The sequence below is a fragment of the Fringilla coelebs genome (assembly GCF_963513975.1).
Source record: "Fringilla coelebs genome assembly, chromosome: 13".
NCBI lineage: Eukaryota > Metazoa > Chordata > Aves > Passeriformes > Fringillidae > Fringilla > Fringilla coelebs.
This window is the reverse complement of record NC_140039.1, coordinates 19,111,350-19,139,213: the sequence shown is the minus strand read 5'-3', so window position 1 is coordinate 19,139,213 and position 27,864 is coordinate 19,111,350. Positions and strand designations below refer to the sequence as shown.

The following is a 27,864-nucleotide window of genomic DNA, read 5'->3' as shown; positions in this document are numbered from 1 at the left end:
GGCCCCAAAATAGCCCATGTAATTCAGAGCAGAGAGGATTTTTATTATTTTTTTTAAAGCATTGTCCTGCCATGAAGAATTAAACAGAAAATGAATGGAGAAACCAAATGTCAGCTGCTCCCTTAGACTTCAAGGTTCAGGAAACTGCTTAGTGGGAGTAGGAAGAGACTGGCAGGCTGAAATGTAAGAGAATAATTGCATTATAAGAAGATTATGGAAGATTATTTTTCTTGTGGGCCCCAGATTTCTGCAAAAACAATCCTGAATTGCATCCTACATGGCAAAATGAATTCCCCCATTCCTCCAAACAACCAGGCTTTATTAACTGCATATTCCTTTGGTGTGGGCAAAATTAAAAATGGGCTCATATTGCAAAACATTCCATGCATCCTTCTTTCCTTTGACATCGTGGAGCTTAATGTGATTAACAACGTGGCAGCTCGTAGCAAGAGGAAAAATAATTGGGGTTTTTTTTCAGTATAGGACCCCCCAAACAATCCAGAAATCAGTGTGCAGCCTGGGAGGGCTCCCCAGCAGAGTTGGGGAGCAGGGTGCTCTGCCTGCATCTCCCCATCAGTGAGATGCTCCTGCAGCCCTGGGTAGCCAGGCTTTTTTTTTATTATTATTATTTAAATGTTTAACTATAACCACTGGGACTGGAATCAGAGCTTCTCATGGCCCAGTATGAATATTAATAAGACACTGGGCCACGGATTTCCTGGCTGATTTTGACAGTTTAAAGGATCAGTTAGTTAATTAGAAGATGACATGGCACATCGCATCCCTTGGCTCCGTCCTGCCTTCTGTCTCCTCTTTTCATTTTCTTTTTTGACATGTTAGATTACATCATTACTTGTAGTTTCACTTGTTAGCCACACCATGAAATGAGACTATTTTAAGCTGTAATTATTGTGATTTCTCTCCTCCGCTAAGAACATGAAACTCAAAGAAAGCAGAGAGCAACTTGAATTTCAAAGTCTTAGGAATACATGCCTGCCAGTTTATAACCTTCTAACTACAGCCAAGAAACAGAAAAAAAAAATTAAATAGCACAGAAAATTGTGTTGATCATCATGCTGGCAACCAATGTAGTGTTTTAAGTAGGCAGCCTCATCATCTGGGCTTCATCTGTGATTTAATTAATGTTTTCATAGGTGTATTTCTCAGAAACTCAGTCTCTTCCCCCGAGCCATGTGATTGTGCCTCTAGAGATGTATGTGCAGACACATTTGTGTCCTGAACAGAGTCTGAGTTTTCTGTCATCATGGTCAGAACAGACACAAATAATTTGAAAAGAAAGTGCAGCTCTCTGCAGAACCCTCTCGTTTGGGGAAACAACAGAGGAGAGCAAAGATAGGCAGGGGCTAAGAATTGTCATTGAAATCTTACTTCCCATCTATATCTAACACCCCAAAACAGTCAAATTGCAAATCAAACCATTAAAATATTTAAAATAAATACAGTCACACAATAAATCACACAAACTCTCAACTTCTGCATCCCATGTTTCATGCTGTAGCCACCAGGATGAAAATTCTGGGCACATAATACAACTTTCAAAGAAACACAGCCACTTATTTTATTTGTTACTAGATAATCTCATTAATAATATTTGTAGTCTAACTTCCATTCTGTCTGTAAAATTCTTATCAAGGACATTGGTTTACTTCTGCAGAAAAACATCAGTCTGCAGGAAAACTGGAATGCAGTTTCTGGATTAGGGAAAACCAGCAGCTCTGAGGCTTCCCTGGAAATGACAAGATCAGTGATTGTGTCTTCTGATAGGGATGATCATTTCTGGGTTATGATTCCCTGTGGACTTTGCCTTTTCTTTTATCAAATATTTATATCTGTGTATTCATTTCAATGCTGCCTGATCAATGCTGCTTATCAGAATGTGTATTTTAAAGGAAGAAATGGCAGAGGAGGTGCAGCTGTGGGATAACCCCGTGCAGTTGGCCAATACAAGAGCCAATGTGGGTAATTTATGTCTTTCATTAAGGTAAACATTGATTCACAGGGCTGCCCAGAAACACAGGGCTAATAACAGATGGAAATCACTTCCATTGCCACTGAAGGTAAAGCCAGGTGATGTGGCCTGGAGAAGGAACAAAATTGGGAGTTATGTGCCCTCCAACAGGGATTAATGCTCAGACCTGATGGCCTCAGAGGTCTTTTCCAGCCTAAATGGTTCTGTGGCTTTCCTCATTGAACCAGAATTCCTTGTTCAAGATGAGCCCAGCATAAAAAGCATCCATCTTGTGTCAGAGAAGGCTTTAATACTTAGAGTGTCTTTTATCCAACCAATGTTTTTGCAATAGGATTGATTTTATAATGAAATGAGACATGAACCAGCATTGCTGCAATTCCACGGGCTGGTGAGATTACATCGCAAAGAGGATAAATGGGAAGCAAATATTGTTGTGCATTGTTGGTGTGTTTCATGAGCTAAACAATGGAAATGTGCACTGGGCAGGACCTGAGCCGCCTGCTGTATCCTCCCAGAGTTTCAGGAGTGGTGGTGCAGGGAGCACAGGTGAGCTCCCAGCACAGACACAGCCTGGCTCTGGGATTGCTGCCAGCCAGAGCCCCCGTTTCCCTCTGCTCCTCTCCTCTTGCCCACACACCTGCTCTGCTCTTGCTGTGCCTTTGCTGCAGCACAGCCTCTGCTGCTGCCTCACGTCCCCAGCAGATCCCTGCTGTCCACTCAGAGAGCCCACAGTGGAATCAATCACACACAGCAGCTCTGCAGCTAGTGCCAGTCTCCTTCAGTGAGAACACATCTTCCCCAACTTCAAAGACAGAAATGAGCGCTTACGTTCCCTTTGTTCCTAAAAGACTCAAATCCTGTCTCACTGAAGGTCTGCTCCTCTCCTGGGCCTTCCCTGCACGGGAATTCTAGTTGAGAATTAGCAGTCAAACCCCTCATTGTCCACCTGAACCTAGAAATGAAAATAAAGGCAAACATATGAGCAAGTCCTGCCATTTACCATTAATACTTAATATTGCCACATATTCTTTTCATTGGGTGGTTAATATAAAACCTAATGAACCATAGATGGCATTCCTGTTTTGCTCTGTTTCTTATTAAGTGTGGAGCAGTAAAAACTGAGAGATGAAAGATAATATCTTTTCAAATAGAAATGGCTTAAAATTCTCAATATGAATACAGTAGCTAAAGCACAGAAGTGAAGACTGTGATCCTTAGCAGGTCTTGGCAGTTTCTGGCCATAGGTTATTAAGCATTTTTCAGCTGACCCTAAGGGGAGTTCATCTGGAGACGTTAAGGTCAGAGAGCAGAAGCACTTGGACACAGTCAAATGGATTTTACACCTTTGTATCTCTCTGACATTACTGTTTTGCTTCAGCAAACTGCCTAATATCAGATAGATCCTACTGGGTACCTTTCTAAATCACTTCAATTTTCTTTGTCCCTGGGCTACAGTTATATGATCGGGAGCCAAAGCTATCACAGGCTATGATATACTATTTTACTTCCTCGTTTGTATTAGAATGAACTTTATTAGCTTTTGGGGCACGTGTCTATCAGTTTTGAAGATGAAGTACTATGTCAATAGTTTTTATGCAGCGTTCAAGTCCATGGCATGCTCTGAGGTTCTTAAAAGGGGATTATCACTTCTACAGAAAACGTTCTTATTTTGAAATAACCATCACTCAGAGCAGCCTGGGCTTACCAATACTGTCTCTCTAAAGTGATATTTCGCAGCAAAATCAAAATGGGGGTTGATGCTCTGGAAGTAATTTCAGATTTGTGAGCATGTCAACCTCATAAACACAAGTGTAGAACTAACATTTGACTTCACACTCCTGTACTTTCATTATCCACTTTCTTCCTTTAAATCTTCCTAATTTGCTATTGCATATTCTTGTAACTGCTAACAATAACCAGAGCACTTTTCACCATGTAAAAAGTGACAATTTGTGCAAGCTTAAATTTGTCATTCTTCTTAAGTAGAAGCTGTCCAGTTAAATAACCCGTAAAAAATTACAGAGATTAGTTTGGCTGTTGCAGCATCAAAAACAGGAAATCAAAGATGCTTTTTTGTGAGGAAGCTGAGGTTTCAGCTATCAGAGAAGAAGCTTTTAGAACACAAATCCAGCCTATAATCAGATTTTCTCATTTCCTCGCCAGCCTTCCGTACTTTTGGCTTTGTGGTTCGCAGTGGCTGCTTCCACTGTGACATGAATGGAAAAGGGACGGGGGATTTGAGCTAAAGGACCAGGAGTGTGATCTGCCTCCAGGTCCTTCCCTCAGCTGGGCTTTGCTGGGCTGGCAGCTGGTGGTTTTGGAGGTGGGTCTGCTGAGGTGAAAGAGCAGTCCTTTTTTGATGAGTTCCTTCTCTGGCCTCGGCACTCCAGCCCTGTTTCACCCTCTTCCCTCCAGTGTCACCGCTGTAAATCCAGCTGGAACATCCCCAGGTTCAGGGATCACCTTTTGTCTCCAGCTCTGACCAAGACCTCTTGGCTCTGCTGGGATCATCGCCCAGAGGGGCAGCCCAGGGGAGGAGGAGTTCCTGGTCCATAGGTCAGCTCTCCTGGTTCTCCCCACCACCAGGTCTCAGTGGCATATTAAACAGTTATTTACCCTATTCTGACCTCATCGTTCTGCTTCATGGGAGACTGAATTAACACAATGGTGTTGGATCTGCTGGCCCTGCAGAGCTTACAGGGATGGTGCAGGGATGCTCCTGAGGCATCACTGCCTTCCTCAAGTGGCATAAATTACAGAGATATTGGACTTTTAAAGAGCTTCAAGGACAGAGCGGTTCCTTCAGCAGTTTAACAATAAGTATCATTTCATTTAAGTTACTTCTGAGGATTGGAACCCTTTCAGAGATGCTAAGTGGAGCAAATAAGGATCTCAAGACTTCAGCATTAACTGATGGGAATAAAGCCAAAGTTTTACATTTGCTTTCACATCCTCTCTTGTGGTATGTTTTAGTTTAAATATTTTGGCTCAGTCTTGAAGCTTCCAATGCATAGGCAGATTGCTATGCCCACATGCAAAAAACCCCCACCAGAATTGAGATCTTTTTGCTGTTATATTTAGAGTGTGTATTTAATTATTGTGCCTGCACGATGCCATAGAAAACCCTGGTTTGCTTTCACATATTCAACAAAGAACTTTTCAGAAGGGTATTTTTAAATTAGATCCACACTAATTACATGTATTATTAAGAACCCAACGCTTCACAGCTATCAGTGGGCTGTATTATTGAACATTTTCAAATAAACACAGGGAAGCAGAACTCAGTCTGAACACATTCCCAACAGAGGCACTCGAGCTTTAATAAAGGTAACCCAATGGTTATAATTAAAAAACACCTCTCACACTTTGAAAAATCCCAGATACTGAACTTTGAAGTATGGTTGTGTAACACAGTTCTCTTTCACACCGCTCTGGGTAACCATAATCTGTACACTTCCATGACTTCTGTTTATTTAACACACCAAAGCAAGAATTATTTATAAAGTCACAGCTGTTCTTTTTCCTAGCCTTTGTTTCTCACAAGTCTTAAATATTTGTAAAAACAAGAAAAGTAATTAAAGTATTGATACATTAAGCAAACGCTTCCCTAATCACGCTGCTTAAATAGGAATCACTTGTTTAAACAGAACTTGCTAAGTATATGTACAGAAATACAGTGTTAAATAGTTACTGCAGAGCAGGAAAGCCAACTTGCATTTAAAGAAACAAAATAAACAATGCCGAGCCATCAGTGCTATCGCAGGCAGCCACTCCAGCATTAGGAGCTGGGTTTGGTGTGTGGCCAGCTCTGAGCAGGAGCTGTGTGCCATCTGCTCCTCACACAAAGGACACGAGTTTATTCTTGCTGGTGGGAACTGCTGTCCGAGAGCCAACCCTTGGCAGAGCCAGTGCCTACCCTTGAAAAGCTGGCAGAGAGTGCTTTTTAGCCTTTGAGTTCCCTAATAATGATCCCCTCCAGGGTGCAGGTCCCTCATGAGCGCTTCATTTCCCCCTTTATTCTGATTCAGCATCCCGTGCAGACAGGCAGGACACCTGAAGTGCATCAGCCTCCTGTGGATTGCCCTTACCTGCCAGCCTCAATCAGGGAATAAATCAAACATTGAAACAGCAAAATTTATCTTAGGTTTGTAGTTGCGAGCCGAGAGGTTGCAAATTGAAGCTAAGACACGTGCAAAAAGCCAAACCGGCCCGCGGTGTGTGGCAGCGTTCCCTCCTTGTCTGTCCAGGACCTCGGGGACGAGAGCAGCACCCTCCCCTCTGTGGTGGCAGTCTGGCTGCTTCCCACCTTCTCCTCTTCCCTGGGAATTAGCTCTTGGACACAAAAGCAAATGTCTGATAGTCGGAGCCAGGTATTGCGGCGAGGGGGATTTTGCGGGCGCAGGCGGGCCGGCGGTGAGTAATCTAGATAAATGCTAATGAAAGCTCTCGCTGGCACCTTGTGTATTCAAAGGCCATTTCCTATTGTTCCCAGTCAGCTGGCTCGCTGACTTCCCATTCAGCCTGGATTGCTCACATTCAGCTGGGACCACTCTAGCATCCCCATTACACGTGATGTACACCCTGCGCTGCCGTCCCTTCGCTAAGCTCATTATCTGCGGCCCTGGCGAGACCACACATGGCACATCGTTAGCGCTGGTGACAGATCCCAGGACGAGCTGCCTGGTCAGGGCAGCCTGGGCTTACCTGCCCCAGGTACAGCAGGCGCTGATGAGGGCTGCTCTAAGGCTTCCTCGGTCAATATGTTATTTAAAAAGTCGCATAATTAACGTCCAGCCCACCCCGGCAGCTCATGTGGCTCTCAGAGAGCATCCCTTTGTTCCTGGAGCCCATCATCCCACCTCACAAAGAGCCACCAGGAAACCGAGCTGGCCTCCTCAGACCTGGCACCGCTCACTGAACTCGTTTAAAGCCTCCCAGGAATTAAACTGGAAGCTTGCACCGACCTTGTGCTCAGAGCACACAAATTGCAGCAGCTTAGGAGGAGCTGACCAAATTTAGCAGATTTCACAGGGACAGCGCAAACCATCCCGGTGCCAAACTTCAGATTCTTGTTTCAAATTATGTTGATAGTGAAACCCCTCTCAAAGAAAGCATCCAGAATTTCAGAACATAGGCAAACTTTTTTTCTCCCTGTAATCTTACTCTTGGAAATGACTGAAACTTCAGCTCGAGGGCACCATTAAAGGCAGAAATCAGCGCTGGACAAAGCCCAGAACACAAGTTTGCAGCCCAAATGTTTAAAGTTTGGCAAAGTGCTGTAAAAACCAGTCAATATTGACCCAAGGCAGTGCTACTATTTTTGCCTATGAGATGAATAGGGGAGATGCAAGTTATATTTGAACAATGGAAACATCTCCAGTGAAATGGGCACTGGCCTGGCTCCAGAGCAGCTCATTTACCAGGGGCCATGGCAGCTGGAGAATCCCAAACATCACATTTATGGGACCCTCCACTCTCACATCAAAACAAGTCTTCTGCTGGGCTTATTCTCCTGGCCTGATTGAGGGATTATCTCTCTGAATCAGATGAAACATTATCTCCTGCAGTCTATCACGTTGCTATAGGGAAATAACAAATAGGTGTGTTTCCGTTGAAACTGGAAATTAAATAGCCCACATGTTTCTGGTTTATTTCTAAACAGATCCAGCTGCGTGCTATTCCTAAAAAAAATAAAAATAAAAATCCTGACTGACCTCAGCCACCTGAACAGAACGCTAACAATTATTTAAATGGCATCTAGTATTTGAGAAGAAACTTAATTGCATTTAAGAAGAAAACCAAAATCACAGACAACATTTTTGGAAGCTTTACCTCAAGTTGCTTAATCAAATTACATAACCAAAAAATTATCTAATCAAAGCCATAAACTTTTTTACAATTTCCATAGAGTCTGAGGTTTTTTTATTTAATTCACTTATCATCATCATCATCTTTTTCTGCTTGAAGGGAACACTAGTCCCCTCATGCAAGAATTTTCCAGTTGTTCAAGATCCACAGTCAGTGGCTGCCAACCTTGGAAAGGCTGCAGTATCTGAGTGGCATATCTGACCAGGCATAGCCTGAATCATTCCTGCAGGGCAGCAGTAACATCCAGGCTTCCTCTGCCTTGCAGCTTCTGCCACCATGGCAGCAGGTCTCCCAACAGGGAAACAGCTCAGGGATGAAGTTCCTACCTACTTCTTTTGGGAAGGGCTTTCAGTCACAGGTGGGATTGGCAGGGACCCCTGGAGATCATCCAGTGCATCCCTGCCACGGCAGGGTCATCCAGACCAGGTTGCACACGACGATGTCCAGGTGGGTTTTGAATAACTCCAGAGAAGGAGACTCCACAGCATCTCTGGACAGCTGCTCCAGGGCTCTCCCACCCTCACAATAAAGAAGTTTTTTCTCAGATTCAGATAGAACTTCCTGTCTTTCAATTTGTGCCCATTGTCCCTTGTCCTGTTGCTGGACACCACTGAAACAAGGTCTCCTTTCTTTCTGTTCTTTGTTTCTTTCTGTAGGCAGGAAAATTTCCTTGTCAGTCTCAGTTTACCAAAGTTGTACTAAAGCATGAACTGCTTTAGTACAACTAAACATTGCAGTAATGAACATTTTAATGTGCAAACTGTGAGTCAGTGCCATTGCAGCAAGAGCTGAGTATTCTACAGGATCCCTACAGCAAGCACCTGTGTGCAGAGTTTGGGCAGGAGAGGTGGTCCTTGCACAACACTTCCCTTGTGATCCACAGAAGCTCACCCAGCAAATAGTCAGAACCAGTCAGATAAGCATGGCCAGGATCCCTCCAGGCTGTCCCTGCAGTTCCTGTGGGAATGGCACCCTTGCTCTCACTCCTGGCTGCTCTGTCACCTTCTTTGTGGCAGAATGAGTTGCAGTGAGGTTATAAAAATGCAGCCCCTTCTGAATGCTTAAACAACTGGGAAAATTATGGTCAATGCACACTCCCAAGGCAAGGTAGTGCTTCTCACAGGCTGGAAAATATCCATAAAGCCTGTGAGTTACGAGTACTTTTCTAGCTCATTGGGCAGTTCACTGCTGTCTTATCCTTTACATCTGTGGTACAGGTTTAATGCAGATCTACACCCTCAAATGCTGAGCACTCATAAATGCCATGCTGATTTTATTGTACATATTTTTATAACCTCATAAAGTTTATATTTTTAATATCACAGATAATATGTGAAGCTGTCATTTACACCATTTACATCAAATACACAATGGGAGTCAGTAGCATAAATGGACATTTTTCACTTGGAACACTTATTAATCTAAAGCTAATCTATATTAATACAAGACACTTTTTTGTTGGTTTTTTTTCCCCCTAAATCCACATACATTCACATATATCTCTGCTTTGCAGCCAGGCTGTGGAGGCTTTCAGGGACAGAGATGCCTTTCTCTGTTGTGCTTGTTAAACACGCAGTTCAGTCAGCTGCTGCTGTAAAACTGAGGCTCTCAAATAGCACCACAGTCCAGGAGGGAAATAAATGCTGCTGAGCATATTCAACTTCACCCTGGCTGAGTTCTGCACCACGACGTTCATTTCACTGTGCCTTACGTTTAAACCCTGCTCCCAGCCTGCTGAAATGTGGGAAGAATTATCCTGAGGGACCGTAGTAAAACGCAGTCGTGTTTATTTGTAATTGCTACAAAATGCTTTACAAAATTGTTAGTGTCCTTTATTATGCCTGCTACTGAAGCACTTGCCTGTTAATTAGAGAAATTTCAGCTGTCATAGCTGGCAATTATAGCTTGTGTATCACTGTCTGCTATGAATAGTCAATGAGAGCTGATTAATATGCATGAGTGGCGGTATATAGCCGTGCCTGGGAGTCGGGAGAGGCAGAAGGAGGGAGCTGCGAGCCGGGGACGGGCAGAGCTCCGCGGTGCTGCCACCGCCAGTGCCGGCAGCAGCCGCCTCACCTGCGGGGCCAGCATCACCTGGCAGCATCACCTGGATGCGCCCTGGCTGCTCGGGGGAATAAGGAGGATCCTTTCTGCCACTCGAATTTAAACATGGGATGCAGTTTGTGCACTCTGCAGAAGCCAGAAGAGCAGTACAAGTTGCTGTATGAAGTTTGTCAGGTAAAGAATTAGATTTCTTTTCTGAAAGGAAGCGTTCTCCCTTAGGTTGGTGGCTGCTGTTAAGGGCAGGGAAGGTGGAATGTCAGGAGCTGGAAATGAAAGTGAGTTTGCCTTGTTTGAAATCTGTGTGATAATCATTATGTTTTTAGCGTGTATGTTCCCATTTACATGTGCAGAACATCAGATATTTAAATGCAACTATCATACGTGAAACTTTTCACAAAACTTTCATCACAAAATAAGACTGTGTTTGTTTCTCCAGTGTATATTAGGTTAAATTTCTTGTCAAGGATCATGGCTTGGTCCCACACTCCTTGCACAAGTGGAAGAGATGCACGAGGAAGGTTTTGTACCTGTTTACAAGTACCTAGAGCCACTTGTTTGTGTGCAGCGTGTTCACTGGCACTCAGTCTGGTCTGAGTGCCTGTCACTGGGAGTTTATAGCTAGTTGCTGTAGCTGTTGCACCTTGCTGTGTAAAAACACCAGCTAACAGGTCTGACAGCAGAATAAAACTACTGCCCTACAGATCTTTGTATACCAAATTACTCATGTGAACCTTCTGAGAAGTTTTCTGTGGATGCATTAACACATCAACCTCTCTTGCAAAGATTCTATTTCCTGATTCTGCCTTTCCTTCTGCGTGCCTCTGAAATTCCTTACTCTGTCACATCTGCAGTACAATTTGGCCTGAGACAGGGGGGATGGAGCCCTGCAAAGTGATGGCCAGGTGTTTCAGGATGCGTTCCTGCAGATCTCCCTGGAAATACTCACAGACATATACACTCACAGTCAGTACTGAGAAGGTGGATTGGGCTGTCTGTACAGAGACTGGATGGACAGACACTACCCAGACCCTTCGAGCTGTACTTTTCCCCGTTGCCGTTGCTGAGGTGGTTTAGGAGAAGTGACAAGTGCTGGGTGACATTCCCAGCGCTGCCCCGTGCTGCCGGCAGAGGGAATTGCTCAGCAAGCCCGTGTCCTGCTGCCTTCCCACCTGCAGCTGATCCCAGACCCTGATGTCACTGACAACAAAGTGAATAAAAGATGCGGTCTGTGTGTTATGCTGGTAGGGAAGTGATTAAATTTTAACCACGTAGTTGTGATCTAATTCTCACTCGCTCACCCAAAGGACGCTGACGCTTCGCGGAGTAAAAAAAACCTGTGGGAGCAAATAGAAAGACATGTTGGCTGTCATTTCTATTTATACCAGCACACTTCCCCTTGCTAAGCTGCTGTGCATGTGATGGGGGCAGGAATTTAACAGGGAGGCAATCAGATTTTTCGGCCAGTGTTCCGAGCTGAGAAGGAGCTGCAGATGCTGCCTGCAGCAGCACACCTGGGGCCAGGTACGGTCTGTGTGAATGCTCTGCTCAGATGCAGCAGTGCCTGTGGGAATAATTGGAATAATTCCTTATCCTGGCGAGTTTTGTGCAGTCTGGGTTTGGGGACTGTCCGTGAGTCACGTTCAGGAGTGCAGCAACCAGGACAGACAGACAGCACCCGATCAGAATGTTGTGATTGCTCAGGGGCTTGCTCAATTTTTGTCTTGAAGGGAAGGTGGCAGAGAACTTTTGCAACTTACTGACATCTCCCAACAGATGCAGGACAACATTCTTTAAATGCACGTCCTGAAATCAGTCCCAGGAACAGTTCCTGCTGATATCTGAGATGACTGAACTATCCAGTGCTGGCTGCAGGTGCAGATCCTTGGCAGGAGTTTGGTTTTAGGGTTCTGTCAACCTGCAAAGTGCTGCAGCCTGTGTGAGAGCCCAGTGCTCCTTGTGAAGTATGGAATTCTTTTGGGAAACACCCTTGGAATACCCTCACTTTTCACAGAAAGGAAAAGTGCATGTAAAACTGGGATTTCTAACATAGCAAAAACTGAATTGTTTAAGACTATAATCCCTGATTATTCTAGAATATAAATAACTGCAAAATTATTTTAACAGGGGTCTACTTTGATTTCTCTCTTTCGCAAGTCAGGAGGGAGGGAATTCTATAGCTTATGGAGCACATCCAGATAATTATATGTCACTACAACTATAAAAACACGTCCTCATGTAACCTACACACAAGAGCAATCACCTAAAATTTAATGGTGAGGGAGACGAAGGATCGCTGCCATTTGAAATTACAGAATATAGAAGATAAAAGTTTCAAAATCTGCCAGCAGTAGAAAATGTCTTTACAGTGGTTTTTTGTGTCATCCATGTAACCCTAATATCATGTGATAAGAAGGCATTGCTATTTTAAGAAATCTGAGTTAGACAAAATTTGCATAACTTGATTTTAGGGAATATTGAGCATCCTTACAAATAAATCTCCTTAGCCTTATTTTTTAAAAGTTCATGACTCCAAGATGTAGGAATTCAGAAGACACTTGAAGGAATTAATAATAGTACATAACTTCACTTTCTCTATTAGGCCAAGAGCTTTAGTGTGGCTGGGAAATTAATGCTTCCATAAATTACAATTCCAGAAGGTCCGGTACGGCTGGCTCTGTAAGTCCTCTAACAGTGAGCACAAAGAGGATCAAATATACCAGGGCTCAGGCTTTATCCCTTCCTCATCCATAGATAATTCAAAGAGATCCTCTTCATTAAGGGCTTTGGCACATTGCCTACAATTTCTTTTTGGGCCGCTGTGAGCTTAATGATGCAGAACAATGGTCTTCCCTCTTGTTGAGCACTTACCTTATTGTACCTTTAATCACATCATAAAAACCAAATTAAGACACCTTGTCATTAGAGGCTGTTGTGGCTGTGCATCTCAGTGCTTTGTGCTACAAATACAAAGGGGGCTGTGGCAGCTTGGGGCAGAGCAGTGTCACCACTGATGAGCGTGGCAGCAATGGGGTGCAAATCCCATCTTAGATGTGTCCCAAGGTTTACTTCCCAGCTGAATACAGCATATTAATTAAAGTAATATATACTATTCGATTTTTGGGTGTCCGGTTAAATTGGAAATGTTCTTCAGAAGTTACTAAAAGTTATGAAAATGGAAGGAGAAGGGGGAAGAAAGAAAACCAGAAAATGGGGAGGGTGTTAAACACCAGGTTTCTGATGTGCTTTTTTCAATACTATCAACTCCTACATAAACAACAACAGAAATCAGGGCTTTTCCCTTTGTGTGAAAATTCCTGAGGGACCAAAAACTAAACTCCATTGGAGGAAACTTACAGAAGAAGGAGTCATTAGAGACAGAGCTTTTGAGAGTGCAAAATAGAGTTTAAAAAGTTTAAGCCTGCAATTTGAGGAACTTTCTCAGTGCTTTTTTTCACACATTGCCCTCAGTATGGGAGGTAAAAAGACAGTGAAATCGTTTCCTAAATGGACGCAGTGTTTTACAGAATCCTCACAGCATCACAGAATGGTTTGGATTGGAAGGGACCTTAAAGATCCTGTAATTCCAACCCCACTGCCATGGGCAGGGACATCTTCCACCGGAAGAATCTCCAAGCGTGTCAGCATAGAATTTTAAATCACAGATGACTCTAAACTCGCATGGGCAACGCCCAGAACTGTTCCCTGGGATTCAGGATGATGGAGTTCACCCAGTGGGAAGACACCATGAGAACAGCCCATCCAAACTGGCACTTGCAGCTGAGAAACCCTGAGCAAAGTGAGCACAGAGCCCTTCCTGCAGGCTAAGGACAGGCTGGCAGGAAACAAGCTCATGTTGCCACTGCCCTTGGTTCAGCTGAGCTGAGGTCAGGAGATCCTGCTCCGTGGTTGTTGAGCTGGCACCCCTCACAAATACTAAAGTTCATATATAAATAAACAGTTGTTGCCATGATCCTGCGGCGTGTCAGAAACTTGAAAGCCTCACTCACGTGCTCCTGGCCTGGCACGTCCCTGAGACATGGAAAAATGACAGTGCTGGTAAAAAGCACTAGTGGGCAAGCTGGGTTTGTGTTTTAAGGCAGACTGAGATGCTCTGTGGCCAGGGTTATATAAGCACCAAGGTCAGACACAAATTCTGTGCTAATGAGAGGTCGGCAGCGATGAGGAACAAGCCAACGCTGTTTTGCAGTGGCATCGCTTGCAGGGCACTGTTCTCCAGCAGAACTCCCACACAAACCTGCTGCACTGAGCTAATCACCAGTGCAGGCCCCCTTGCCATCAGAATTCCATTTGCACGTTCAGGCTTGAGAACATGAGACCAAAGTAATCAATCAGTAAGAAAACCTAATTCAAGGAAGCAGACTAACTAGACTTAAACCTACTGAGCAATGATGTTATCCCAAAGCAGGGCCAAAGTGAAGCTTGCCAAAATAAACATTCAACTCAAAAAAAAACACCTAATCAAAACTGTAAGATTTGGAAAACAGAAATAATTGCCTCTGTACATATGCTTTTCACACCCTCAAATTTAATTGGGCAGCCAGAGAATTAGTTGCTCTACATTTCAGTAGTTTTCCATGTTAAGACCAAAGTGGTGGTGCCAATTATAGGGAGCTGCTCTACTTGAAATACAGTGTATGGCTTCAAGTGCTCTGTATGTGCAGCCTGTGCTGCAGCTGAAATTAAAACTAGCACTGAAGTTCGATTCTGTCACTTCACTACCATTAAACTCGACCTCAATAACAGTTGTGAACCTATCACACTTACTTCAAAGTAGTCATGTGTTTGCTTAAACAAGATGTTAATTCCAGGGGCTTTGTTCTAGACAGGGTTTTCTACTGCAGAATTAGTTCAGCTGTAGAAAAACTCTGCTTGACAGACTGGAGACTCATAATCTTCAGAAAACTGCCCTTTAATGATCGTGGCGCCTGTCTGTGGCTCACAAGTCCCCTTTCCTAATTAGACATTTACCAGAAACTGGCAATTGAAATTTTCCTCTTCACTTGATGATGAATAATGCAGTGCCTCTGTTAGGATTTCTCTGGAAGATATTCTTTATTGTGAAGTTTAGAGGGATATTTTGGCCATTAAAGGAACATAAACAAGATCTGATATGAAATAAACAAATGCCTAATGGTCACCTGTGATATAAATGCCTAATTTGACCTATTTTGCACGTTAAATGCCTCAGTGTTGCATAATCTTCCTAAAATCTACAGTGCCCTTCATCTTTACAGTGGGCAGATAAAATGCTCAGCCATAGCATGGATTTATTAGGATTTTTTTTAAACTATGAATGATTGAAGGGATAAGTTTTGTGATGCTTAAACATCTGTTTAATGCTACGAGGCAGGTGGCAGGAGTCACAAGGGAGAAGGCACCAGGGACAATCACTCTGTGCTCTACTGTCACCTGTCAGGCATGGGCTGGGAAAAAAGGAAACATATGGAGTAATGAAAAAGTGCAGATTCAATAAATCTGTTTTGTTGTGTTCATTAATAATGGAAGAAAAAGGTTAGCCTTCATTTTCACTGGGACAGGACAACTCTGCAGTTCCATGAACGCTGGATTGGACCTTGCAGAGACTTGGTGGGTAAAGGGAAACAGATCCAGCTGGAACTTGGGCACAAGTCAGGGGTTTGACAGGAGAGGGGCAGAATAAATAATATCAAATGTACATGACATTAAATATTGTGATGCGATACTAATTCACACAGTTACAATTGAAGAAAAACTTCCTATTAATATGGAATATCTTCAGGCAAAAAGCCAGATGCCACCATCCAAAACAGGAATGGTCAGAATCAGGGCACTCTTTTCTTCCTTGTGTCCATCAGGGATAATTCTGGGCAGGGACACAGAGGTGATTGGACATGCTGTCCACTGGCATAGGAACTGGGCACTGATAAAATTATCCCAAATAATAACAAAAAATGCAAACAGAAGTGCAGCAAGAGGTTTTTTTGCAACTTCAAACCAATATTCTGTACATTCTTGCAAAGTGAAAACTGAAGGTCATTTTAGAGAAAGCATTAATTCATATGTTGGAAGATCACAGCTGGTAAGAACTTTTAAATTTGGCTGAAGTGCTTCAGAGTTCAGCAGAAGCTCTTGTGTCTGACCTGATGAATCTGTGTGATGCCATCAGTTTTAGGCAGAAGCAAAGAAAGATGAAGGTGTTTTTGTCAATGTCACACTGGGAGCTCATGGCTATGGCAGCACACAGGGAGGAGGTGGTGGGACTCCCTCCTGAGGTTTGTGTTCTTCAGCCACGTCAGCTGTGCCTGTGGAAGGCCCTGGGGCAGCAGGGCTGAGAAACCCTCTGGGATCTGCCCCTGGGATCCCACACCAGGTGTTCTTTCCATCCTTTCTTAGAACCAGCTTCAATAACCCTCTTCCACACAGGTGATCTTCAGAGCTGTCCAAAATTGCTCTTCCCCTGTCCTGCATCACATTTGTGGAAGAAGGGAGAGAGTGGGAGGATGGACTTAAAAGCTACAAACAATGAAAACGGGGTGCTGGGAATGAAAATGACCCTAAACACAGTGCCTGGGTGGTGGGATGGGAGGTGTGAGCTGTGCTGTGACCGCTCACTTGTTCTGTGTTTCATCCTCTGTAGAGATCCCTTTTGTCTGTTTGCCCTGAGCGGGTCTCCAGAGGCAGCCCTGCCTTTGCTGTGTGCTTGCACAGTCTGATATGCTGCTAAAGTGATGTCAGTATTGTTTGAAGTGCTGGTCTGTACACCAGGAACTTGTACTACTCTGATTTTAATTGAGGCATGGTGTTAAATATTGCCTTACCAAACTGGGAAGGCCATAGCAGGGGAAAGTTCCCTCCAAATCTTTGTCTTTAACCATTCCCTTTTCCTATGGGAAAAAGGTGCTGCTCTGCAGGGGCCTTTGGTCTGATTCAGGACAAGAATTGTTTCTTAAGCTCCTCAAATTCAGCTTGAATCCACATAACATTGCACCCTCAACTAAAAGGGTTTGAACTTGTTGGTGCTCTTCACTCTCATTGTCTGTTATTTTAAACATAAATATAGAACACACAGCTTTTTGAAAGCTGATAAAAATCTGTCATTTGCTGTACTAGATGAACACATGGACATGGTTTTTGCCCCTTGGGAAAAGCACATGTGGGAAGGGCAAGAGCACTTCCCCAGGAGCCACACTGGAGGTGCAGTGCTAGAGGTGGACAAAGCAGAGGATGTGAGAAAACGGGTAATTACACTTGCTGAATCCAGTCATTAGTAATTCATGGTTATTTATGGCTCATTTGTAGCTCCCTCAGAGATGCCATTGATTGGCCCCCTCTGGGGCAGGCTGCAGAAAGGGCAGAGAGGCATTGAAAGGGGAGGCCTGTAAACTTCTGGCTGTGTTCTAGATGGACCTGGGTTATTAAGCCAGGAAAAGATACACAAAAGATCGCTGGAAAAAACGAGGCAAAGCGTTTCTGCCCTGATATAAAGTCATTTAATACGATTAATGCATATTTAAGAGAAAAGGGGCTCCAAGTAAACTTTGCTTCTAGTGAAAGTCTCTGAGCCCCAGCACTGCTCTGTGTTTTCATTGAAGGAAATTATAAAATCCCCTGTGGTTTATTTGGAGTAGTGATCCACAGGAGCAGAGCCTGAGAACCCAACCAAGAGCATCTTAGTATGCCACAGACACTCCTGGCACTGCCTTGGTAATACCTAAATGTGCTAATTACTGACAAAATAAAAATTCCTTTATTTCCAGGCTCTTTTTCCCAAGATTTTCCATTTGCAAGTTAACGGTTTGGAGAACAAATGTATTCTGTGCTCTTAAGGAAAAGAATTTTTCCTTGGTCTGAACTGTTTTGTCATGGATGGCTCACAAGGCAGAAGGGAAATGCACACACATGGAAACAGTCTATTACTAAACAATATAATTCTGGGGTTTTGAAAAGGAGGGAGACTGTACATATGAGGGAAATAAAAGAGGGATTAGATGAATCTGCAAGAAGAATTAACCTGTATTTTGAACCTTTTTTCCTCCAATTCCTGAGGAAAAAGGGGGTTATAAAATAGGCTTTTTGCTGCTCTTGCTTCTATAAAAATCTTTAAAGTTGTGCTGCTTTTTCTCAGTATGCAGACTCCTTAAGAACTTGCTAAAGGAGTGAATCAGACCATAAAGAGCATTTTAAATGGAGCACAGGCATCTGTAGTCTAACAGAACTAGCATTTTTATAGTGCACTTCCCAAGGATTTGCATGAATTTCTACAAAGAAAAGCTGCTTACTCATTCTTAGGCAAAAAAGTTTTTTTCCCTGTGACATTTGTGAGGCACAGAAGAGCCAACAAGCTGTACAATGCATGCAAATGTTTATCAGGCATGGCATTAAACCCACAGAAATCAGTCTAAATTAATGGGAAAAAATAATTTACTGAAACCCGCGGTTTCTGCTGGGTGCTCCCAGCATCCAGAAAACAATGTCACACATTATTGCTGCAAAAATAAAATACAAAATAAAATAAAACAATATAATAGTTCATTATAACTAAACTGTTCTGCACAGGGATTTTGTGGCTTTCCCAACCTTTCAGTAACTACTTCCACCAGTGCCTGAGGTCACTTCATCTGTACTGCTGCAGATGCTGTTTGCTCATGCCTGAGTGCTGAGCTCCTCCGTGCCCTGGGCACCCTCCCCACCTTCTCTCCTGGAGCCCTTTCCTGTCACAGCCCTGTCCCAGTGTCCCCTCCTGGGCTCCTGGCTGTGCCCCTGCTGTGGCTGCAGGTGAGAAGCTGGGAATGAGCTCCAGGAGCATCCTTGTGCAGAGAGCCCAGGTGTGTGTTCTGCCCTCACAGGAAAAGAGAAACCACCACTGCTGGGCTTTCCATGAGCTCTGTGCCAGAAGGAAAAGAAAATCAGGATTGGTGGCAACCAGGAGGAAATTTTGTCCACTTGTAAACAAGTGGCATATTTTGATACACCTGAAGGCCTCTAATTAATTCTCTTTAAAAGTGGCAATTAATTAGCCTTCTCTTCCCGCCCTGAGAAATAAAGCATGTAAATCACTTACCTTGCTCAATAATTAAACAGCAGCTATTGATAAAATGACATTTATGTAACAGCACAGCCGTGTCCTACCCTGCCTCATACCTCAAGCAGAAATAGGATGTGTTTTCTAGTAACAGAGAACAATTCTGTCATCCCAGCCTTGGCTGCAGATCCCCTTTGCCTTGCACAGGAGGTCCAGCCTTGTCCTCGCAGTGGGAAGGCTGGAAGGCTGCAGCCTCTGCACCCTGTGCCAATTCTGACCTCAGGAAATTAGCATCTAAACAGTGGCACTTGGCTCAGGAGCCTCTCAGTAGAACAATTGTTAAAGTCAAAGCACATATATAAATATAAAAACGTGAGAAAATCTGTCCTTGTGAAAGGTATTTCGCTGTGACACGTCTGGAGTTAACGGAAGGAGGAGATTTCAACAGGAGGGATGCCAAATGCCTTGCACAGCTCCAGCAGAGGGAAGCCAATGCCTTACACACCAGATCCAATGCCTTACACGCTCACAGCACTGGAAAATTATATGGAAGGCCATCTCCTAGTGAGGTGGAACAAATTCTTCACAAACCTGAAGAGATAGGAGCATTTTCCTGGTTGTTTTTTTTTTTTCTTTTTGTTATCACTGCTCACAAATCATCACTAATTTATCTGTTTCTTCTACTTAATATGTAGCTACCAACAGAGAGAGATTTGAAAGCAGACTCAGGAAGGCACTTGGGTCTTACCAACCCTACAGCCCCCAAGATCCTACTGCCTGATTTTACCCTTTTATCTCCAAGGTAGCACTCAAACATGTCCAGCCTTTTTCATGGCTCTGAGGAGTCTGATCTCCAACTCTACGCACATATTTGCTGTACTCACACCTCCTGGGCTGTCATGGGGTGTTCCTCAGCAATTTCACCTGATGTTTAGGGTTCCTCAGTGGAGTTCTGCTACTTCCATTTGGGGCCAGATACAGCATATTCAATTTTTTTCATTCCTCTTTTCAGTAATTCCTATTTATTTTTCTGACTTCTTGGGTATAGGAATGAATGAGAGCTCCATGATCAAAATGAGAGTTGAAGACATTGTTTCCTTCTGTTTGTTTGCTGGGGTCACCCTTTTGGATTTGTGCCCTGGCTTCCCCTGTTCTGCCTTTGGACATCATCTCTCTTTTTCTCAATTACAAATGTACATCACTCCCACCTTCATTGATCATGGCAGCATTTTCCCTTCCATTATCTCAGTTTGGCCATGGAATGCTGATTTGGCCTCTGTCAGCTTCAAAACTTCTGGATTTGCTGTGAATGTCCTGTCTCAGTCAGAGCCTGAGCTGGGGCACTGCAAAAGCAAAACACCCCTTGACTCCAGCGAGCATCAAATCAAGCTCAAGTGACTATTTTATTTTCATTCCAAGTATTAAAACTTCCAGGAGACACAAACCTCCCAGACAGGATTATGCCATCTTTATCTGTAGATTTCTTGCTGCCTCTGTAGATCTCTTGGTCCTCTCTTCAGTGCAGAAGAACATACACTACATACTATAAAATAAAATACTGTAAATGATATTTTATTTCATAATCATTGCATAGCTTCTATTAAAAAAAAAAAACCAAACAATTCAAGCATGCCTTCCTTATTCACTGTCTGGTGTTAATACAGAGTATTTGTGTCCCTGCCTCATGCAGTGGCTGAACCCACTCTGGCTGCACCACAAATCTCACCCAAGCCCACTCAGCTGCATTTAACTCCAGTCACTGCATTTTATCTACAGCTTTCTCCATATTCAGTGTATTTCCAATGCTAAGAAGGTCCAAGAGCTAAGCATTTCACCCTTGCAGACAAGTTAATTTATCCATCCTTTGTGCCATGAAAGATCCCATTGTCTCTGTCACATGGCATGTTCCTCAGAAATTATGCATATTTGTCGTTCTTGGCAGTCTTCTGAAGCGTTCATGTGCATGGATTTATTTTTTTTCTGTGTTATTTCAGATGTAACTGTTTATAAGGAAAAAAAAATTGCTGAGCAGAATTCAGCAGCATTAGTAATAAAGTCTAGGAATATAAAGCCCCTTTTTTTTAATCAAAGCAAATCTGTACAGATTTATTAATTTATTTATTTTATTATGTATTTATTGGCTTTTAAGCACTGGGAATAATTATTTGTCAATTGTAAAAAAATTTCCATGTAGAAACTAAGCATATTAGCATCACCTATTTGCTAGACTCAGGATTAGCCACAAGTACTGACTCAACACAGACACCAGAAATAAGGCCATTGAGATCATCCCAGTATATTTCTCTTCTGCATCATTTTTGTGCTGCTAAAAATAAAATACCTGCTACTTTTCCTAGACTAAAAAGCAATTTATCTCTGTTATGCATAAGCAGACTGGGGAATTACTGCTTTTTATTATCCAAATATTTAGCACTGCCATCCTTATTTCCCTGTAATGGAAAATGATATTGGTGTGCTGAGATGGGAAATGCTTTTAAAAAAAGTAATTACTATTCACTGCTCAGTATTTACCACATATTATGGCACTTGCTGCAGGTTTTTTAGGAACCAGATTCAGAAATGTAATTCCCTGCTGTAAAGCACTTTTAAGTGTATTTTTGTGTCACTGTGTGTTCTTTCATCATTTGTTAGGGCAGTCTCATAGATCAGCATCACCTCAGTGGCCAAGGCTGCTGCTCAGAGCAGGAACCTGCAGAGCTGAAAGGATTCCACTCAGCTGGGGTTTAGGAATCATCTCTTGTAAGGCATCCACAGACTGACCCCAAAACCATTCATCATGTGGACAGCTACTGTCCAGAGGATTGTTTGCCTAACAAATGTGGGTGCTGCCACAGCTCATAGAAATATTAACTTTTAAAGACAAAATCCCCCACCATATCTTTGAAGTGGGTTAAGAAGCCCATAATAACAGCAGTACAGTGACTTATGCTTCCATTTCACTGCAGTCATTGCCATCCTATCAAACCCATCCTTTAAAATTGTATGCACAGCAATGTAGTTCTGCTTGTGGAGTTATCAGTTTGCCCACTGGAAGTTGGATGCCAGAAAGTCACAAACCTTTTCTACACAAGGTCCCTCTGCAGCAGGAGAGAGTTTAGATTAGAATTTAGCTGGCTCACACCCCAGTTCCAAAATCTGGCCCCATTTCCTTCTTCCTGGCTGTGCAGCACCTTTTCTTTTTCGTGGCAATATCAGCTTGCAGACAACACAGTCAGGAAACTACTTGGACATAATTCCTGTAGGAAGAATTTATGACACAGTGCAGCTACTACTGCCTGTCCCCTGCATGGCATCAAGCTGTCCTTGAAGTTATGATTATTTATGTAATAATTGCATAGGAGAGCACAAAGAGGATGCCAGTCCATGGATTTGCAGAAATAAAAGTGTCCTAAGGAACCTAAATTGAAATGCAGGCCTGTACTAAACTGTCTGTAATCCAGGTTCATGACAGCATTTGGGAATGAGCTGGAAATCTGATCTGTGCAGGATTTTACCAGGTTTTACTATGAAGATGGAGAAAGGATCTTCATAAATGGTTTCCTGCTCAAGAGTTATTCTGAGCACATTTCAGAAAAACATTATACACTGCAATTTAGATTCTTTTGTTTTGATTGCTAGTTGGGTTTTGTTGTACAAAAAATTAAAAAAAAATAGGATGCGCACAGTAAAATGTGCAACGTTTAATTTGCAGCAAATAATAAAACTCAAACCATAATCAGCATTTCCTTTTTCCAGAGAAAACATTAGGCTGAACCTAATTTTACAGCTGTACAAACTGTTTTAAAGTGATCTGCTCAATTGGGCAAGTTAATGATATTTAATTTGACCAGGCCAAACTTCACACGCTGTGCATGACTGGGAGCAATGGTGTGCAGTGCAAGTGTTTGTGTGATGTAAATGTCATGCTGACACCTTCCCCTCTCAGCTGGCCCCACAAAAATCCCGGTGTCATCACCTCCCTAAGGCAAACCCAAGATGACAGCAGGGAAAAAGTGTTAGTTGCACAAGGTAATTCAGCAGGAATTTAGCCTTTTCAATCTATTCTGCACTCAAGTTAACCCTCTTTATATCAGCCAGCTTTTTGCCCTGGGCTAATATGTTAAATATGGGCTAAATTCAGTTATTGGGCTGAGTAATGTTCTCCTTCAGATGCCCCACTTTAATGTGACTAAAGGTGGATTATAGTGTGTATTTAGTGCAGTGTGTGAAATCTCTGCTCAGCCCCTCAATTCCATGGCCTGGCATGTCTCCTGTTATTTCTATCCACTACTCTAAAATTGAGTTTTTTATTGCAGTGACTGACTACTACCATCATGTTCCATCTAAAAAATTGTTTATCAGACACAAACACATAGTTTTGTAGTTTTGGTTTTGTTCAGCAAAAAGGCTAAGAGTCTAAAAAGCAAACCAAAACTAGAAAAACTCCAGGAGAATCAATAACTTGTGTCTGAACAAGGGCTGAGGGATTTCTTATCTGCAAGACACAAATGGGGTGCTGGTTTGTGCTTCACCTCAAAGAGCAAAATCTATCAAAATAAAAGGCAGAGCAGAGGATTTGTAAAGTTACTGTAGTGAGAAGGGAAAATGAGAGATGCACAAGATTGTGGGGATGGGCACTGGCTGCTGACACCTTGGTGATGCTGAAGAGGCTGATCTAGAACAGAGGCTGGGCAGAGTTAAAAGAATAAAGTAGGGATTTATCAAAAGGCCTTCAATGGGCACTACAAGAGCCTGACCATGGTTCTGCCCAAGATGGATGGTGTGTCATCAATTATTATATTTTGATCAGTTTTGGTCCATTTCCATGTTGGGTTCAGTGTCCAGTTCCAGCTCCAGGGGATGCAGTCCCACCCTCCCAGCTGCTCTCCTCCATCCCCTGCTGTTTGCACTTTTTGGGCTGGACCTGCAGTGGTGTCCTTGGTTCTGGGCTGGACAAGGATTGTTCTGTGGGACTGAGCTGTGACGAGACCTTGCTGACACTTTATATGAAATTTGGAGTTCCAATGCAGTCCAGAACCTGGAAAACATGAAAGCTGAACCTTGAGGCATCGCTGGCATGGCTGGGAGCTGAGCCTGTGTCCCTGACAGCTTTGCTCTTTCTCCCCACAGGTCAATGGGAAGGATCTGTCCAAAGCCACCCACGAGCAGGCGGTGGAGGCGTTCAAGACAGCCAAGGAGCCCATCGTGGTGCAGGTGCTGAGGAGGGCCCCCCATGCCAAGGCCCACGAGCCACAGCTGGTGGATGTGGGCACCCAGACCGACATCACCTTCGAGCACATCCTGGCCCTCAGCAAGATGGGCTCCCCCAGCCCGCCCGTCCCCGGGCTGGACCCCTTCCTGCTGCCCGAAGAGTAAGTGATGCCCTCTGAGCCTCGGGATTCCCTGGGGTGGGTCCAGTCCTGGCTTTCTCTGGGTCTGCACTGAAGGCACTCCAGATGGGGTTTCATGTTCACACTCAGGTGTTTGTTATTTCTTATCAGTGAAACAGCCTCACTGCTGTGAGTTCGGCAGCTTTTCATTAGAAGGCACAAAATGGCCAACAATCTCTTGTTCCAAGGGCTTTTAAGACTCAACTATCCAATTAAGGGCTGACACCTGGATTATTTTCCCTTTTACCCCAATAACTGATCCCACAGAGCTGCAATGGGGACTTTTCTGCCCAATTACAAAATGCCACCCAAACCCATGGAGAAGAGGAAGAAGAAGAATGAAGAAGAAACCCAGGACCACACCCTGTGCCCTCCATCTTGCTGCCATCCACAACACACTAAAAACCCCAAACCCTCAATTTCTCACCCAGTGACACACCTACACTGCTCTCTATAATCTATTTCACACTTTTGTGGGTTCCAGTCTCTCTTGAGTCTTTCTCCATGAATGAGGGTCAGAGTCAGTGCTGCCCTGGGGGTCAGGGCACCCCAGAGCAGACAGGGAAATATTCCCAGTGCCCTGGGTTTGCACACCTGTGTTCCATAGGGGTGTGTTATGAGTTCACAACCTCACCTCGCTCTCTGGTAAACATGTCCTCCCAGAAACAGCCAGGACACATCCACCACTGAGCCATAACTCACAGCATTTTCATTTTTCGTACACATTAGTGAGACATTACTCACATGAGCAATGCCACTGAGTCACAACATGGCCTCATAAAGCTCATTTTTTTTTTGCTGGCATTTGATGGATAAAGTTATTGCATTTTGTAATTCCTCTCGCTGCCTCTTTGGGTTGCTTATGTTTTAACTTTATTTTTTATGGCTGCCATAAATTGTGTAATGCTAAGAGCCGCTGCATTCTGTTCCAGTGTATTAATTACTTTATTATAACCCTGCAGCGCTGTTACTCGAATAAGTTATTTTCTGGGACTAAAATTACTTACCAGTGTTGTCATGGATGTTTTAGAATCAAATTTTAATTATTGTTAATGGTAATTTGATGCTTTTGTACTTACAAATACAAATGACAATTATCTCCTGGTGCACACACCCCCCGCCCTCACATGCTGTTGGAGAGGAAAACAGCTCCCCAAGGAGCCCCTGCAGATTGCCTGTCATCCTGCCATGCATCTCCACAGGGAACAGGGAATGGAAAGGATTCTGACCCTCTCAGTGGCTGTGTGTGAGAGGCTGATGTGCTCAAGCCACAGCAGTTCCTCTTTTTTGAGGTTTGGAGGTGATCCTGCAGGCGGTGAGAGCAGGGCTGCTGTGCACCCACCCTCCCGGGGCACCTCCCCAGACATCCCTGCCTGCCCTCCTGGGAAAGGGGTCTGGCTGCCAACAGGCACAGGTCCTGCCCTGCCCCGAGTGCCTTCAGAGCACAGCAACCTTCACATGAGCCAGCACCTTCCCATGGCAGTGCCTGTTCCTCTCATGCCTCTCCCTGCTGATGCTGGAAGGAGACATTCCAGCACAGCCACCTATTCCCAGCCCACTCCAAATCCAAGCAGCACGATTTAGTGGAAACACTCGACAAAAGGCTGGAGCTTTGAGCTTGCAGTGAGCAAACAGCAGGGCTTGGAGCCTGTGGAGAGGACATGATTGTTCCACTGCACCTCCCAGCCTCATCTGCAGTAGGGGCTTTTAGTACCTCTGACTTGCCAGCTGCACGTAGAAAATGGCCAGGATTCATTCCTGATGACTCATTTAGGAAAAAATTCTTCCCTATGAGGGAGGTGAGGTCCTGGCACAGGTTGCCCAGAGAAGCTGTAGCTGCCCCATCCCTGGAAGTGTCCAAGACAGGTTGGAGCCACCTGGTCTAGTGGAAGGCGTCCCTGCCCATGGCAGGGCTGGAATGAGATTTTCCTTAAGGTGCCTTCCACCCCAGACTGTCCCACGATTTTATCATTCTGTGATTTAGGTTGCAATGTGCCTGCATTACTCCATATTAATTGTCAATCCCAGCTCCTGGGTCACCTTCTCATGCCAGGGCCACACTCAGCTCTCTGGCTGTGCTGTCACCCAGCACATGAAAGCAAAGTCATTTTTTTCCTCGTGTTTCCTCTCACTTCTCCCAATTCCATTCAGATTAATCTTGCCTGCCTCTAACAACTTGACTATCCTGGCCAATTAGCAGATGCTGTTACATAAACAGCCTCAGATGTGTGTCTAGTTAACAGAGAATTACAGGGAGTTCACTTTCACTGCAGATAAAACAATCCAGCACAGAAAGCAGTGATCACAAGAGCATTACACTGCTTACATCTTCCAAAGTAAAGGCAGTGGAAGTGTGGGAGAGCTCAAGCAGTAAAAAGCAGCAGGCTGTCCTCCTACAATACACGGAATTTTCATTTAAAACACTTACTGGGGTAAGTGGTGTAGCTTACAGAATTAACCACATGCAGCTCCTCGGTGTGGGGGTCACTCCATCATCTCCCCTACAAGCTTGGAATGCATTAACAAGTTCCACTAAAGTCCTGAGTGCTGTCCTAAAAAATGCCTTTTCTTTCCCAGCCATCCATCCGTGCATGAATACTACGACCCAAATGACTACATGGGAGGAATTCATCAAGAAATGGACCGGGATGAGTTGGAATTAGAGGTATTTAATCTGAGTTACTGTTCCATTTCCATATGCACCTCAAGGTCTTTGAATTGCATAAAGTGGAAAGACTTTCCAAAGCAGATGTTTGTGATAACATTGTTCACCAGTTGCTGATACCTTTATCACTCCATTGAACTGGGAGCCAGGCACTGATGATCTTCAGCTAACATAAATAATGAAGTCATTGATTCCTTTAATTAAATTCTGTTTAAGTGTGCTGATTTAGGCTTTCTGAAAATCTGAAAGGCTCTGCTGAGTGGCAGGACCTGTTCCATATAACCACAGTAAAAATGTGTGAGTTTCCCTTAAATGTTTCCTGGCTGAGAAACAGATGTTCTTGATCATATAATTTTGAAGCATGTTAAGTTTACAAGACAAGGCCAGGATAGATTTGCCACTATATTAAGCTGTTCCTCCCTTTTTCATTACTTAAGTGACATATGTATACATATGAAATTACAGATAATAAAAGTTGAACCAGTCATGAAGGTATGCAAGCCCTTTTCCCTGCCAAATCTTTAAAAGACACTTTTGGTTTCAGTGCTTGTATATCCCATCAGAAGTTCATCTTCAGTTTTCTCATTCCTAATTTTAATAACCTGCTCCCAACCATTCAAGGTGCAGCACAGAAATTGTGGAGTTCTGGAAGATACTTAAGCAGTACTGACCCAGTGAAGTGGTTTTAATTATTTGTAATAAATAGCAGCACAGTATCCCAGTAGTTCTAAATACAGCCAGCAATGTCTGACCCAGCTGATCCACCCAAGACCGTCAGTAAGAGAATATTTTATACCCTGAGCTGGCTTGCACTTTGGATTTCTTAGATCCTGCTCCTGCTAACACCTGTTTGTCACAGCAAGCA

General features: G+C 43.6%; 1 protein-coding gene across 2 annotated transcripts in view; it reads left to right on the top strand.

Annotated features, from left to right (window-relative positions):
- The window catches only part of PDZRN3 (PDZ domain containing ring finger 3), a gene marked incomplete at its 5' end in the record, with an annotated part of 128,638 nt that overhangs the window by 88,391 nt on the left and 12,383 nt on the right, over positions 1-27,864 (top strand). The window contains 3 exons of one of the 2 annotated variants that reach the window (XM_084214357.1): positions 10,028-10,096; positions 24,075-24,316; positions 26,912-26,999. In XM_084214357.1, coding sequence (XP_084070483.1) covers positions 10,028-10,096; positions 24,075-24,316; positions 26,912-26,999 — 399 coding nt within the window. Of the gene's footprint in view, positions 1-10,027; positions 10,097-24,074; positions 24,317-26,911; positions 27,000-27,864 lie in introns of those variants that run through there. The other variant, XM_084214356.1, reaches the window with a different exon arrangement.